Source organism: Mauremys mutica, chromosome 10 (assembly GCF_020497125.1).
Source record: "Mauremys mutica isolate MM-2020 ecotype Southern chromosome 10, ASM2049712v1, whole genome shotgun sequence".
Taxonomy (NCBI): domain Eukaryota; kingdom Metazoa; phylum Chordata; order Testudines; family Geoemydidae; genus Mauremys; species Mauremys mutica.
This window is the reverse complement of record NC_059081.1, coordinates 38,574,580-38,588,287: the sequence shown is the minus strand read 5'-3', so window position 1 is coordinate 38,588,287 and position 13,708 is coordinate 38,574,580. Positions and strand designations below refer to the sequence as shown.

The window sequence follows — 13,708 nt, the reverse complement described above, 5'->3', positions numbered from 1 at the left end:
CCTTAAAATACTTCTGTTTCATTTTGATTTGAGTGTTTACTGCTATTTAAATGTATCATATATTTTGTTCTAATTAAAAAAAAAAAAAGCTTCAGACAATCTGACAGTCTTTCCTCTCACTTACTCGACTCTTGGTCTCTTAACTGTTGTGGTACAGTCACCTCACAGAGGCTTTGCCTATTCTAAACTTTTTTGGGAAATTTCCCACAGCTGTTCTTCTAGTGCTCCCATCATTGCTGCCCCAATGAAGTGGAACAAGTGGTAGTAAAAGCAGGAAATTTTAAGCATTTCTTAGAGCAGACAACCTGGTAATAAAAACTCTTATGCCCTGTTTACAATGTTGTTACTGCCAATAGACCTTTATAACTACAAAGTATCCTAATGTAGACAAGGCAGTAGTGTCCTCCGTGCTAGATAGGACATGAATTTCAAATGTGAAAAACAAGCAGAAAATATCTGTTTGTAGCATAGGATGACCTTTCTGGCCTTCCTTATAAAGAAGCAAAGGCACAAAGCCCAGTTTTTCCCTTACAGATCACTTTTAATATTTCTCAGCTGACAAACTCCTTCCTTGCCTATTATCTAAAAGCTGACCCGGAGGGGTAAGACTGGTGTGGAGATGGAGGAAGTGGTAAAATGGTGCATTTATTTAAAAACCTTAATAAACCATCTCTTTCTTTACTGAAATCATGAAGAGTAGGGGGTAGGTAAGTGTAGGGAAATGGCTTTTATGAAAGAGACACTTGCAGTATGTGGTGGAATGCACTAAACCATGTGATTAAATGCCATCCTGCTTAAGGAAGGTGATTCTAAGGGAACAGGTTTGTTTAATGTATTTGAAAAACTGTAAGAATTGGTTAATGGCAAAATAAGTCAATATAAGTTGCATTGTACACTGTAATAACTTAATGTGTTGTAGAGTTAGTTATCACTGAGTTGTCCCTCAGCATGATAATTACAGTACATTTGGGACCATGCTGTTGTGTTCTGTACAGATGTGTACAGATTTGTTAGCATAAGTTTCCCTCTGGTTCTTTCCTTTGTTCACATCTTTCTGTTTTCCTGATCTCTTATGGCTTTTCAATAAACCATCTTGCCTCTAATATGTCTAAATGTATAATGATTTGTATAATGATTTGTAAAGGCAATTAATGGAAGTAAAGGAATATCTCCTAGCATAATGTATTTCTAGGTGCGTCTGATAATAGGTTTGAGTGCTTAATTTGAAACAGCTGTATATTTACAATGTGACAATTAATGGGGTCTACAGTAAGTGTAAGAGACAGCTGCACCTTTATGGTAGTGCTGACCTTTAACCAATGAACAAAAATCTCTAGAAGCTTAATGGTTGAAATATCAAATGCACTTTTTGGAAAACAAATCCATATGTATTTCTTTTTTTAAATAAATTTTCTGTGGCTTGGTTCCCCAGTGTGGTTCTGCAGTTCTTCTCTTCTGGTGTCAGGTAGTGGAGGAGCAAAAGATAGGCAGTCTCCCTCCCCTTTCAGGCACTGTTCCCAGTCTCTTCTTTCCTCTCAGTGAGGAAAAAAAACGTTCTTCACATTGATGTGTTGTCTTTAGACCTCAAGCACAGGCACTATGAAAGATAGCACAGAGGAAACAGACAGACACGCTGGAAGTGGAAAGTGTAACCTGACAGTGGGTGCTTCCTGCAAACCATCACTGCTGGTGTGTCTGGATTATCTAGTCAGCAATTCAGTGGGAGCAAACCTGTATTGAGTGGCCTTCCCTCACTTTAGAGCACTCCCACTAGATGCATTCTAGAGAAAATGCCTAGAACAGCAGGGGAAAAAGAGCTATGGTGCTTCCCCCAGGTCCCTTACCTATTCCCAAGGTGCTTCCTTGGTTCTGAGGGAGAGGCAGAGGTGCTTAATCTTGAGACCATTGCATGGACCAAAAAGAATACCAAGCCCACCTGCTCTCTGCACTGAAGGACTCTACCCTAATTTACCCCAAGCAGTTCACTACACTTACTCCTCTGTGGAGCTTTTCTCTTTTGCTCCCTCTTCAGTAACCTACCTTCTCTCTTTGGACTTCACTAGAGATTCACAATGAGGACCCATCCCATTGGGACAAGTTCCTTAGGGTTGTGTCCTATCTTAGGTCTCCTGTGAAGTCCCTGGGTCCTCAGTAGGGTGCTCAGTGCTTTGCTCAAACCTTGTTGAATTCTTAGCTTTGGTGCTTCTTACTGTGCTTTCCTTGAAAGTGGAATTCTTTAGTCGAGGTTGCCTTCAGCTGACAGTTTATGGCATTTAGTATCAGAGGGGTGGCTGTGTTAGTCTGGATCTGTAAAACGCGACAAGAGTCCTGTGGCACCTTATAGACTAACAGACATATTGGAGCATGAGCTTTCGTGGATGCTTCATCAGTTTCTTCTTTTCACCTGAACCAGGAGATTTTTTTCCCCCTCCCCCAACTTCTGTGCGATCACCAAAGCCCAGAGGAAATCCCCTGACACTGTTTGGATATATGTGGGACAGTGAAGGTGTGCCCTGTCTCAAACACAGGAGTTCAAAAAGTCTCATTCCCTCTTCATGATCCAAGAGTCCCTGCAATGGTTTAAAGCCTCTGATTAACTTCCCCTGATGGAATTATGACTGACTTGCAAGGGGAAAAGAGCTGCTATCATCTCCACAAGGTGATACTCATTCTTTCTACTCTCTGTTCAGCCCCTTATATTGCCCCAGCTGTCACAGCCTACTGAGTTAGCTGGTCAGTAATTTATTGTTGCCTCCATAAATTGGAACTGTACCTCAGTAGATTTTGCCCTCACTGTTTTTGCCCACTCAGGCTGAGGAACTGAGCAACGGGACTAGTATAGAAAGTGGGTTGTCGGCTAACCAGATTTGACATTTTTGGCAAGTCATTGACTGGTGAGCCTGGAGACACAGTGCCTAAAAGGTGCAGGAGCTTGGCACCTAATCTCTTGCCTGCCGACATTAATGATGAACATCTCATCATGTTAGATGGGGATAGTCTTGTGGCTAAGGCACTGGAGTGGGAGTTAAGAGGTATGATTTAATTCCTGGCTTCTCTGCTACAGATGACTTGTGTGAGTTGAACAGGTCAGTCTCTCCGTGCCTCAGTTTCCCGTTTGTGTTTAAAAAAAAAAAAGGCGCATACTTATACTTCATTGCCATATATGGATGATGTGAGAATAAATTAGTTAAAGTGCATGGAGTTCTCAGATGTTGTGCTGTTGGGATGTCATATGAATATCTAGATAGAAAGATCACACATTGGCTCACCAAGCCGCAGAAAACTGCTTAGCAGATTCTAAGACTTTATTTGACATATTGTGTACTTTTCACCTCTGTAGTAAGTATAGTGGTTTATTTTTGTCACTTCTAATGTCTTTAATTTTTTCTTTAACTTCAGGGAAAAGTATTGGGGGACGTGGTCACAAAATTAGTGACTATTTTGAAGTAAGTTTTTATTTATTTATTTTGAAAATTACTTTTTTTATTTTCTTTAATGTTGCAAGTAACTGTGTAAGATACTAAATTTAGTTGAATTCACAAGCATAAATGTGAAGAGTATTGCACTACTCAGGAAACAGATTTGTGTGGATTGTCACCCACCTTGATTTAGAAACACAAAATGCATGGCTTTCTATACAAAAGTCACATACAAGTCATGTCAACACTGTGAGCTAGCAATGTCTTTTAAATGTTCTCTTGGTCTTGCTGGAGCTGAAAAAGGATGAGGAAATGGATGGTTTAAATTAATTAGTTTTTAAAATGTCTTTGGAAGTGTTTGTAAAATTTCTATTTAAAAAATTAAAGCTACATCTTGAATAGTTTTTGTTCTCTCCCCCCCCCCACTCTCCTACCTTTAGACATATAGATTGTGTAGTAATATAATAAGTGGTGGTGGTGTTGTTTGTTTTTTTGCCTTACATCCATTTTCAATAAGAATGTTAACTAATTCTTTTGCAATGTTTCCTCTTCAGTACCAAGGTGGAAACGGCTCCAGTCCTGTAAGAGGCATATCTCCTGCAATCCGTTCTCCTCAAAATTCACATTCACATTCCGCCCCTTCTTCTGTAAGTTTGAACTATTAATCTGTTCAATTTCAATACAAAAGTTTTCAGTCACTGAAAGTAACCTTAATTGGGAATCGCTGATTATAAATAATCACTGTAAATAGTGCAACTTTCTTAACTTATTTTCAGGAAGATATCTATTTCTTCAAACCAAACAAGTAGTAGTATAAAGTTCAAATTTTTAAAAATGCTTTCAGTAAATTTTAGGTTTATAAACTAAGATTACTGTCTGATTGAAACACTGTTGTATAATCTGAAGTGAAGCTCCAAGTTAATGATTACACTGTATAACTTCAGGTAAATGGTCACCTGGTATGGGTGGTTGTTGAATTCCAAATCATTTATTTAAAATAAATTCATAACTTTTTCACTAAGTTATTTCAAAAACTGGACATAATAACATCTGTTCACATCTACCCTACACACATTAAAAAAATATTTCTCAGTCCTTTTTGCTAGGAAGGAATAGTGAGCAATCCAGGTTGTTCTGTTATAAGCGAAAATGCTGATAAACCAACAGATTCTAGTTAAATTTAAATACATGATTACTGTATCCTTTATAACTCTCCTTAATAGTAATGTTTTGAAATTTGAAAGTTGGGATTTAATTTGAAAATAAATAGTTTCCCCTGAGACACAGGCTTGCAGTGTCAACGTTGGATTTGCCTTTGTTTAGCTCCAGGTGGCAGGGCCATTTCTATCTTGTTTCCCCCATCTGGACAAATCCACTTTATTCTACTTGTTGGAAGCTTCAGAATTTGATCTCCAAACTTCCTTACACTCTGTTGCCCAGAAAATGTTTGAGTTTTGCTATATATTAGGGCTGTCGATTAATCGCGATTAATTGCATTGTTAAACAATAGAATACCAATGGAAAATTATTAAATATTTTTTGGCTGTTTTTCTACATTTTCAAATATATTGATTTCTGTTACAACACAGAGTATAAAGTGTACAGTGCTCACTTTATATTTTTTATTACAAATATTTACACTGTAAAAATGATAAACCCAAAAGAAATAGTATTTTTCAATTCACCTCATGCAAGTACAGTAGTGCAATCTCTTTATTGTGAAAGTATAACTTACAAATGTAGATTTTTTTTTGTTACATAACTGCACTCAAAAACAAAACAATGTAAAACTTTAGAGCCTACAAATCCACTCAGTCCTACTTCTTGTTCAGCCAATGGCTAAGACAAACAACTTTGTTTACATTTATGGGCGTTATCTGACAGTGAAAACAGGCGTTCGCATGGCACTTTCGTAGCCGGTGTTGCAAGGTATTTACGTGCCAGATATGCTAAACATTTGTATGCACCTTCATGCTTCAGCCACCATTCCAAAAGACTTGCTTCCATGCTGATGATGATCATTAAAGAATTAGTGTGTTAATTAAAATTGTGACTGAACTCCTTGGGGGAGAATTGAATGTTCACTGCTCTGTTTTACCAACAATCTGCCATATATTTCATGTTATAGCAGTCTCAGATGATGACCCAGCACATGTTGTTTGATTTGCGAACACTGTCACTGCAGATTTGACAAAACGCAAAGAAGGTACCAATGTGAGATTTCTAAAAATAGCTACAGCACTTGACCCAAAGTTTAAGAATCTGAAGGGCCATCCAAAATCTGAGAGGGATGAGGTGTGGAGCATGCTTTTAGAAGTCTTAAAAGAGCAACACTCCAATGCGGAAACTACAGAACCTGAACCCCACACGCGCACACACAAAAAATCAACCTTCTGCTGGTGGCATCTGACTCATGATGAAAATGAACATGCATCGGTCTGCTCTGCTTTGTATTGTTATTGAGCAGAACCCGTCATCAACGTAGATGCATACCCTCTGGAATGGTGGTTGAAGCATGAAGGGACATATGAATCTTTAACGCATCTGGCATGTAAATATCTTGTAATGCCGGTTACAACAGTGCCATCTGAATGCCTGTTCTCACTTTCAGGTGACATTGTAACGGGTTCGGTCACAGAGACCCCCTTGGGACTGTGACCTGATGTGCTGAAATTACCTCTGAGCCAGTTTTCCCTGATGGCTTGGGACTCCAGAACCCTGCCTTGTAGAGCCAGACACTCCAGTCTGCTGCAACATAGACCCATGTCTGAACCACACCCCAAAATTTGCAGGTTTTAACTGAAAACCACTCAGCAGGTTACCTATCTCCAGCTCCCAATGGGATCCAAACCCCAAATAAATCCATTTTACTCTGTATAAAGCTTATACAGGGTAAGCTCATAAATTGTCTGCCCTCTATAACACTGATAGAGAGATGTTTGCTTCCCCAGGTATTAATCACTTTGGGTTTAATAATAAACAAAAGTGATTTTATTAAGTATAAAAAGTAGGATTTAAGTGGTTTCAAGTAATAACAGACAGAACAAAGTAAGTTACCAAGCAAAATAAAACAAAACATGCAAGTCTAAGTCTAACCCCGATATAACGCGGCCCTCAAGAGCCAAAAAAATCTCACCGTGTTATAGGTGAGGCCGTGTTATATCGAGGTAGGGAGGGGAACCAACCACTCCCTGCCCCAGCTCACCTCCACCTCCTCTTTGAGCGCACCATCGCCGCTCCACTTCTCCCTCCCTCCCTTCCCTTCCCGGCTTGCCGCGCCAATCAGCTGTTTGGCCCGTCAAGCCTGGAGGGGGGCGGGAAGCAGAGCGGCGGCGGTATGCTCAGGGGAGGAGGTGGAGATGAGTTGGAGTGGGGAGCGGTTCCTCTGTGCCCCCCATTACTTGCTGCAGCCCTCCCCGGGACCCGCTGCCCCAGCTCCCTCTGTTCTGCCTCCTCCCATGAGTGCGCCGCAGCTCCGCTTCTCCACCCTCCCTCCCAGGCTTGCTGCACCAATCAGTTGTGGAGGAGGGAGGAGAAGTGGAGCTGGGCGGCGTGCTCATGGGAGGAGGAGGAGGCAGAGCAGAGGTGAACTGGGGTGGGGAGCGGTTACTCTGCGCGGCCCCCCCTTACTTGCTGTGACCACCCTGCCCCAGCTCACCTCACCTCCGCTCCGCCTCTGTCTCCTCCCACAAGCGCACTGATTGGCGCAGCAAGCCTGGGAGGGAGGAGAAGCGGAGCTGCGGCGCGCTCGTGGGAGGAGGCGGAGTGGAAGTGAGCTGGGGCGGGGGGGCCCCAGGGAGGGCCGCAGCAAGTAACGGGCAGGCACAGAGGAACCACTTGCAGTAACACGAATTTGGATATAACGAGGTAAAGCAGCCCCGTCCCCCGGAGCGCTGCTTTACCGCATTATATCCGAATTTGCATTATATCGGACTGCATTATATCGGGGTAGAGGTGTACATTAAGAATCTGAATACAGGTAAATCTTGCCCTCAGAGATGTTCCAAGAAGCTTCTTTGACAGATTAGACTCCTTCTTAGTCTGGGCCCAATCCTTTCCCCAGGTACAGTCTTTGTTCCAGCTCAGGTGGTAGCTAGGGGACTTATCATGACTGGCAACCCCCTTTGTTCTGTTCCAGTCCCTTTTATAGCTTTGGCACAAGACGGGAATCCTTTGTCTCTCTCTGGGTTCTCACCCTTCCTTCTAAATGGAAAAGCATCAGGTTTCAGATGGATTTCACTACCAGGTGACATGATCACATGTCACTGTAAGACCTCATTATGCATGCTTTCAGGATTGGCCTGCAGGTACCCAAGAGGGTTTGTGAGTAAACAGAGCCATTTACAATCAATTGTTCTAGTTAATGGGAGCCATGAAGATCCTAAGCTACCATTAATGGCCCACACTTTGCATAATTACAGTAGGACCTCAGAGTTAACTTCATATAGTTTTAGATACAAGAATGATGCATACAAACAAATAGGATAATATACACTCAGTATATTATAAGCTTTGATACCTTACAAGAGACCTTTTGCATAAAACATATTCCAGTTACATTATATTCACATTCCAGGCATATTTTCATATAGCATATGGAATGTCACAATTGTAATCAAGAAGTGGGCACCATTATCTCCTGCAAATGTAACCAAACTTGCTTGTCTGAGCAGTTGGCTGAAGTAGGACTGAGTGGATTTGTAGGCTCTACAGTTTTACATTTGTTTTATTTTGAATGCGGGTTTTTTTTGTACATAATTCTACATTTGTAAATTCAACTTTCATGATAAAGAGATTGCACTACAGTATTTGTATTAGGTGAATTGAAATATACTATTTCCTTTGTTCTTTACAATGCAAATATTTGTATTAAAAATAAATAGAAAGTGACCACTGTACACTTCGTATTCTGTGTTGTAACTGAAATCAATATGTTTGAAAATGTAGAAAACATCCATGATATTTAAATAAACAGTATTCTATTCTTGTTTAACAGTGCGATTAATCACGATTAATTTTTTAATTGTGCAACTAATTGCGATTAATTTTTTTAATTGCTTGACAGCCCTCCCCTCTCTCTCTATATATATATATACACACACACACACACACACACACACACACACACACACACAATTAATTTATATTTTCCGTCTCCTCCCCCCCAAAAATGATTTCTCTTAGAGGTTTCAGACTGATGTCTTAGTGATGTCTGTCTGGTTCCATAATATACAACAGGTTTCTCTTGTTCTGGGCCCCCAATGACAGAGAAGCCCGCCAAAACTAAAGAAAACGCAGTTTAGTTATTTTTGAGTTGTCAGACTTAGTCTAAGGCTTTATCTACACTGGAAACTGAAGGACAAAAGTTTTGTCATTCAGTGGTGTGAAAAACACACGTGCACACACATCCCTGAATGACAAAAGTTTGGCTGACGAAAAGTGCCAGTGTGAACAGCACTTTGTTGACAGGAGCGCTCGCCTGCCGACAGAGCTACTGCCGCTTATTGGGGGTGGCAGTTTTTTGTCGGCAGGAGAGCTCCCGCTGACAAACAGCAGCTACACTGTGCGCCTTTTAGCGGCACGGCTGTAGCAGCATAGCTGTGTCGCTAAAAGGTGCGTAGTGTAGACAAAGCCTCCCAAAAATCTAGCTGAGGGACATTGGAAAAGGATGCAAGCTTATGATACTAGTTGTTACCAGACAAAAGGTTGTTAGACTTGATATACAAGAGTCCTTATTAGATCAGCTTTGTTCATACTATCTAACTGTTGTGCTTGATGCCAGAATTTTGTTTTAATTGAGCATTAGTGTGAATTGATATGTATTGTGCCTGTTTCTACAAACTTTATTCTATTCCTCTTAAGGTAAGTAACAGTCTTTAGAAACTTTCTAAAAGCTCCTATTCCATACAGAATAAGACCAAATCTCTCAGCCTTTTTCCTTGAAATGGATCCAATCATAGTTTTTTTTAGAGCATGTTGCATCCTCTCCAAAATACACATGTGATTACCTGCATGGTGAACAGCTAGATACAATACTCCAAAGATAGATCTGTCATATAGTTAGATTATGGTCTTTCCATGTTTTGTATTTTACCTTGTTAATTACAACCAACTGTCAAGTAGTTATTTTCACAGGATTTTGAGATACACATTCAAAATACTTTCACTTTGCAATCTGAGTATTTCAAGTTGAAGCTGATATCTTTTGTTTATGTATTTTAGGTTCAACAGAATAGTCCTTCTCCTACTGCATTAGCTTTTGGGGACCACCCTGTTACACAGCCAAAACAGTTATCATTTAAAATCACTCAGGTAAACACTTCTATGTTGACTCTTCCCGTGTCATTTTTAGAATACATGAAAACATTGATCAATGACCATTTATTTCCATGCCTGATAACTGGTTCAAGACCAGTATTTAGAAAATTTACAGGTTCTGTAAGCATTTGTAGTGGTCTGCAAAAACATTTCTGTCCTTGATAAATTATGAGCTGCTAGTCATTCTGATTACCATTTTGTGCTCACATTACTTCCAGCATAGCACTTCATGAACCATTAGAGTTAGATGAATGCTTTTTACCTTTTGCTCAAGATTCAGGCTGTCATTTGATCTTAAAGTGTTGGTTTCTAGCTCTATCAGTATTTAAGATAGCAACCACTGTGACAATGATATATGGTCAGATACAACATGGCCTTTCAGAACTAAAAGTCGAAGTTCTTTGTCAATGAAAATGGCAATCCTTTTTTTTTTTTGCAGCATGCTTATTGCTGAACTGCTGTTTCATTTGGCATGTCCAGCCCAGTCCTCTGACCCTCTGTCTTTCGCAATTGGTTAGTTTAAAACTTCCTTACTTAGAGGGATACCACTTCAGACCAAACAGAGACAATTTAACACAGTATTATTAGTAGACTTTTTCATTCAAGCCATGTTGTGTTCATCCCTTACTGGAAAAGAAAATTAATTGCGCTTTAATAGATTGACTTTCAATTAATGAAGAACTTTATCAGTTAAAGTGGCTCATCCAAACTCTTTACTCAACCCAGCCTGTTAATGGACTAAGACAATTATAATAATTTAAAATAATTAACAACATTGATACAAAAATGAGGAAAATCATGTGTTACAGCTGCCAAAGAATGGAATTAAATATTTGAAAATGTTTTTGTTTAGACTGATCTCACGATGCTGAAATTAGCTGCACTGGAAAGTAATAAAAATCAAGACTTGGAAAAGAAAGAAGGTCGTATAGATGACTTGCTCAGGGTAAGTGTAAAAGACTGAGTAAAAGATGTCTGTTTAAAATATCTGTTAGTGATGGTGTATAGAAAATATCTGTACTACCATATGAAGTTATAAAGCTGAAAATATTTTAAACTTTCAGTATAAATATGACAGAAAACACCAGATTTGCGAAGATTAAAATATTCTATAAAATCTGCATAAATGCTTTTTCTGAAAAGCAGCACATACTACAGTATGCAATAACTAAGTGCATGAATCTCATTTTTCTCTGCTTCAGCATTTAAAAGAAATATCTTTGGCACATCTAACTATTAAATATGGTTATAGACTTCTTCAGCCTCCAGACAAGGATGATATTGTATATGGCAGTGTGTTAGTTTAATTTCTTTGGCTTTTTACAAATCTTGATATATTTTCACAGATTTCTTGCTTTAATTGTAAAGTAAAGCATTCCTCACTAGGATAATTTATTATTACCTACGTTTTCAAGATTACCATGACAGAAGTACCATGGGCACAAAATAACTGCCTATAATGAGGAAAAAAATGAAGTACTTTGAAAAGTTTCTGTACTAGAGTAAGGGAGTTGGGGTGGTTATACTCCAGAAGTAGTAGGGATGCAGAGAGGTAACTATATCAACAACTAGACAAACAAGATGTGACAAAAAGCAGACAACAGTGCACAAATAGAACAAATAGAAGCCTTTAAAGGAGATGGGTAAAAGGGATTGTAATAACTTCACAAATTGTATACATCTCATCTAAAATATGTTCATAAAAATCTTGCATGTTTCTGTCTTTACCTGCTAAACTGTATAGAAGTAATATATATGTAGACATTCTGCTTTAGTGCATGTCACTGAAGCTATACATTTGTATTGATAATAGTTGTATGTTTTTGATTTGTAGTATTTTCCATAAAATAACATTGATGTGAAATATAACAGACATTTTTTTTCATATTTGTTCTTAGGCTAACTGTGATCTTAGAAGACAAATAGATGAACAACAAAAGCTACTTGAAAAATATAAAGAAAGGTTAAACAAATGCATTTCAATGAGCAAGAAACTTCTGATTGAAAAGGTAAGGTGGAACACTATTTTTTTCAGCGTGTGGTGGAAAGCACTATAGATAGTTACCTATGGAGTGCCGTTATTAAACCCTCCACCCCATTTTCACTTGATTGTAGCTTTCTGTTTGGGCTGAAACTTTCTAAGTTTTTGGTCTCAGTCCAGAACTAATTAATTTTAAATTTGAGAAAAATCCCTTCAGCCATTTTTGAAATATGGAAGAGTGGAAAAAATGCATTCTTGAACTTAAACATTTTTTTGCTCACTAATAATTCAGTCACTGCCAAGCATAAAAGATACGACCTTAGCATGTGGCTTTTCCTCTGGGTGGTGTTCAGCCTTTTTTCTGAACTTTTGGGCAAACTGTTTTAAAATAAATTTACAGGTGATTGAAAAACTACTTCTGAACATGCTCACTGGGGACATTATTTTTGTGAAAAGCACGTAAGAGAACTAGGAGAATTTCCACTGTAAATCAGTCCACTGCTGCCTTCTGTCTTTAGCTGAATATTAAGAGTAGCAAAAGCAGGTACTTACCCCTCTGCCATCCCATTCACGTAAATGAGATCTGAACTTCAAATTTAATGCTAACATTCTTAAACACTAGCAATACTGCTTTTCTTAAAAACAACCCCCAAAATCAAGGCAAATGAATACAAAAATTAGTTTAATGCAATGATTACAAGACACATCAGGACATTAAGAAAATAAACTAAATTTTTGCATAAATTCTGCTGTGAGAGACTGCGGAAGAATTCCCACAATAGAGGGTCACCTTGATTATCTATGCTATCACCATTGCTAGCCTCAGCACCAGGGTATGCTGGGAACAGGATGTATCAGGCCTGTTGTTCATCAGACTAAGGGGAGTGTGGCCTGCTTTGGAGTGTAGAGCAGTGGTTCTCAAAGCAGTCCGCTGCTTGTTCATGGAAAGCCCCTGGTGGGCTGGGCCAGTTTGTTTACCTGCTGCGTCCGCAGGTTCGGCTGATCGCGGCTCCCAGTGACCGCGGTTCGCCGCTTCAGGCCAGTGGGGGCTGCAGGAAGGGCGGCCAGCACATCCTTCGGCCCGGGCCGCTTCCCACAGCCCCTATTGGCCTGGAGTGGCGAACTGCGGACAGTGGGAGCTGCTATCGGTCGAACCTGTGGACGCGGCAGGTAAACAAACCGGCCCGCCCCGCCAGGGGCTTTCCCTGAGCAAGCGGCGGACCAGCTTTGAGAACCACTGGTGTAGAGCATCCCATAGAAAGCTCTTGTGCTGGGGACACACCAGCCTGCTGAGGAGCCTTGAATTGTGACAGAATAAAGGTAGCTCAAATTCCCCCTGCCTTCTTCCCTCATTCTTTAAATTCCATGTCACATTTGCAAGTAAAGTCAAGCTTGGGTTTTCTGGTTCATGTATCATTATGAATAATAGCTAAATTCTTACTGCAGAATTTGTAACCATTCTGATAATGTATAAACCAGAAAAAATAACATGTATGGGTTCTGCAGAGTTAATTGGAATATGAGTAGTTGAAACTTATTTCCATCCATCATTCTTTTATCTACTACTCAAAAAAAGACATAAGAGGGAGGGGCTGTATTTTTGCTAACTTTTAAACACTTTAGAAAAACTGGTAATATTTTGATTTTCTTAGAGCACACAAGAAAAGCTGGCAAGCAGAGAGAAGAGTATGCAAGACAGACTACGCCTCGGGCATTTTACAACAGTTCGACATGGTGCTTCATTTACTGAACAGTGGACAGATGGCTTTGCATTTCAAAATCTTGTGAAGTTAGTCAATGTTATGTTTTTAAAATTCTCAGTAATTGTCAGTTCCCTCCAGTGGATTTTTTTATTACTAAGAGCTTCTAGGATTGGAGCTGCTTTTCATATGTAGTATTTCACTTTGCTTTTTGAAGTTTCAGAATACAGTACAGAACTCCCTTAATCAACTGACAGAATGTAGAATGCTAAATCCTGTTGTTTTTTAAA

The 13,708-nt window shown here is 39.5% G+C and overlaps 1 protein-coding gene across 3 annotated transcripts in view; it reads left to right on the top strand.

The window, feature by feature from the left end:
• Positions 1 to 13,708, top strand: part of TLK1 (tousled like kinase 1) — a 146,241-nt gene that overhangs the window by 76,439 nt on the left and 56,094 nt on the right. For all 3 annotated transcript variants that reach the window (XM_045032665.1, XM_045032663.1, XM_045032664.1), the window contains exons 5-10: positions 3,400 to 3,446; positions 3,974 to 4,066; positions 9,642 to 9,731; positions 10,591 to 10,683; positions 11,636 to 11,746; positions 13,371 to 13,507. In XM_045032665.1, the coding sequence (XP_044888600.1) occupies positions 3,400 to 3,446; positions 3,974 to 4,066; positions 9,642 to 9,731; positions 10,591 to 10,683; positions 11,636 to 11,746; positions 13,371 to 13,507 (571 nt within the window). The remainder of the gene's footprint in view (positions 1 to 3,399; positions 3,447 to 3,973; positions 4,067 to 9,641; positions 9,732 to 10,590; positions 10,684 to 11,635; positions 11,747 to 13,370; positions 13,508 to 13,708) is intronic.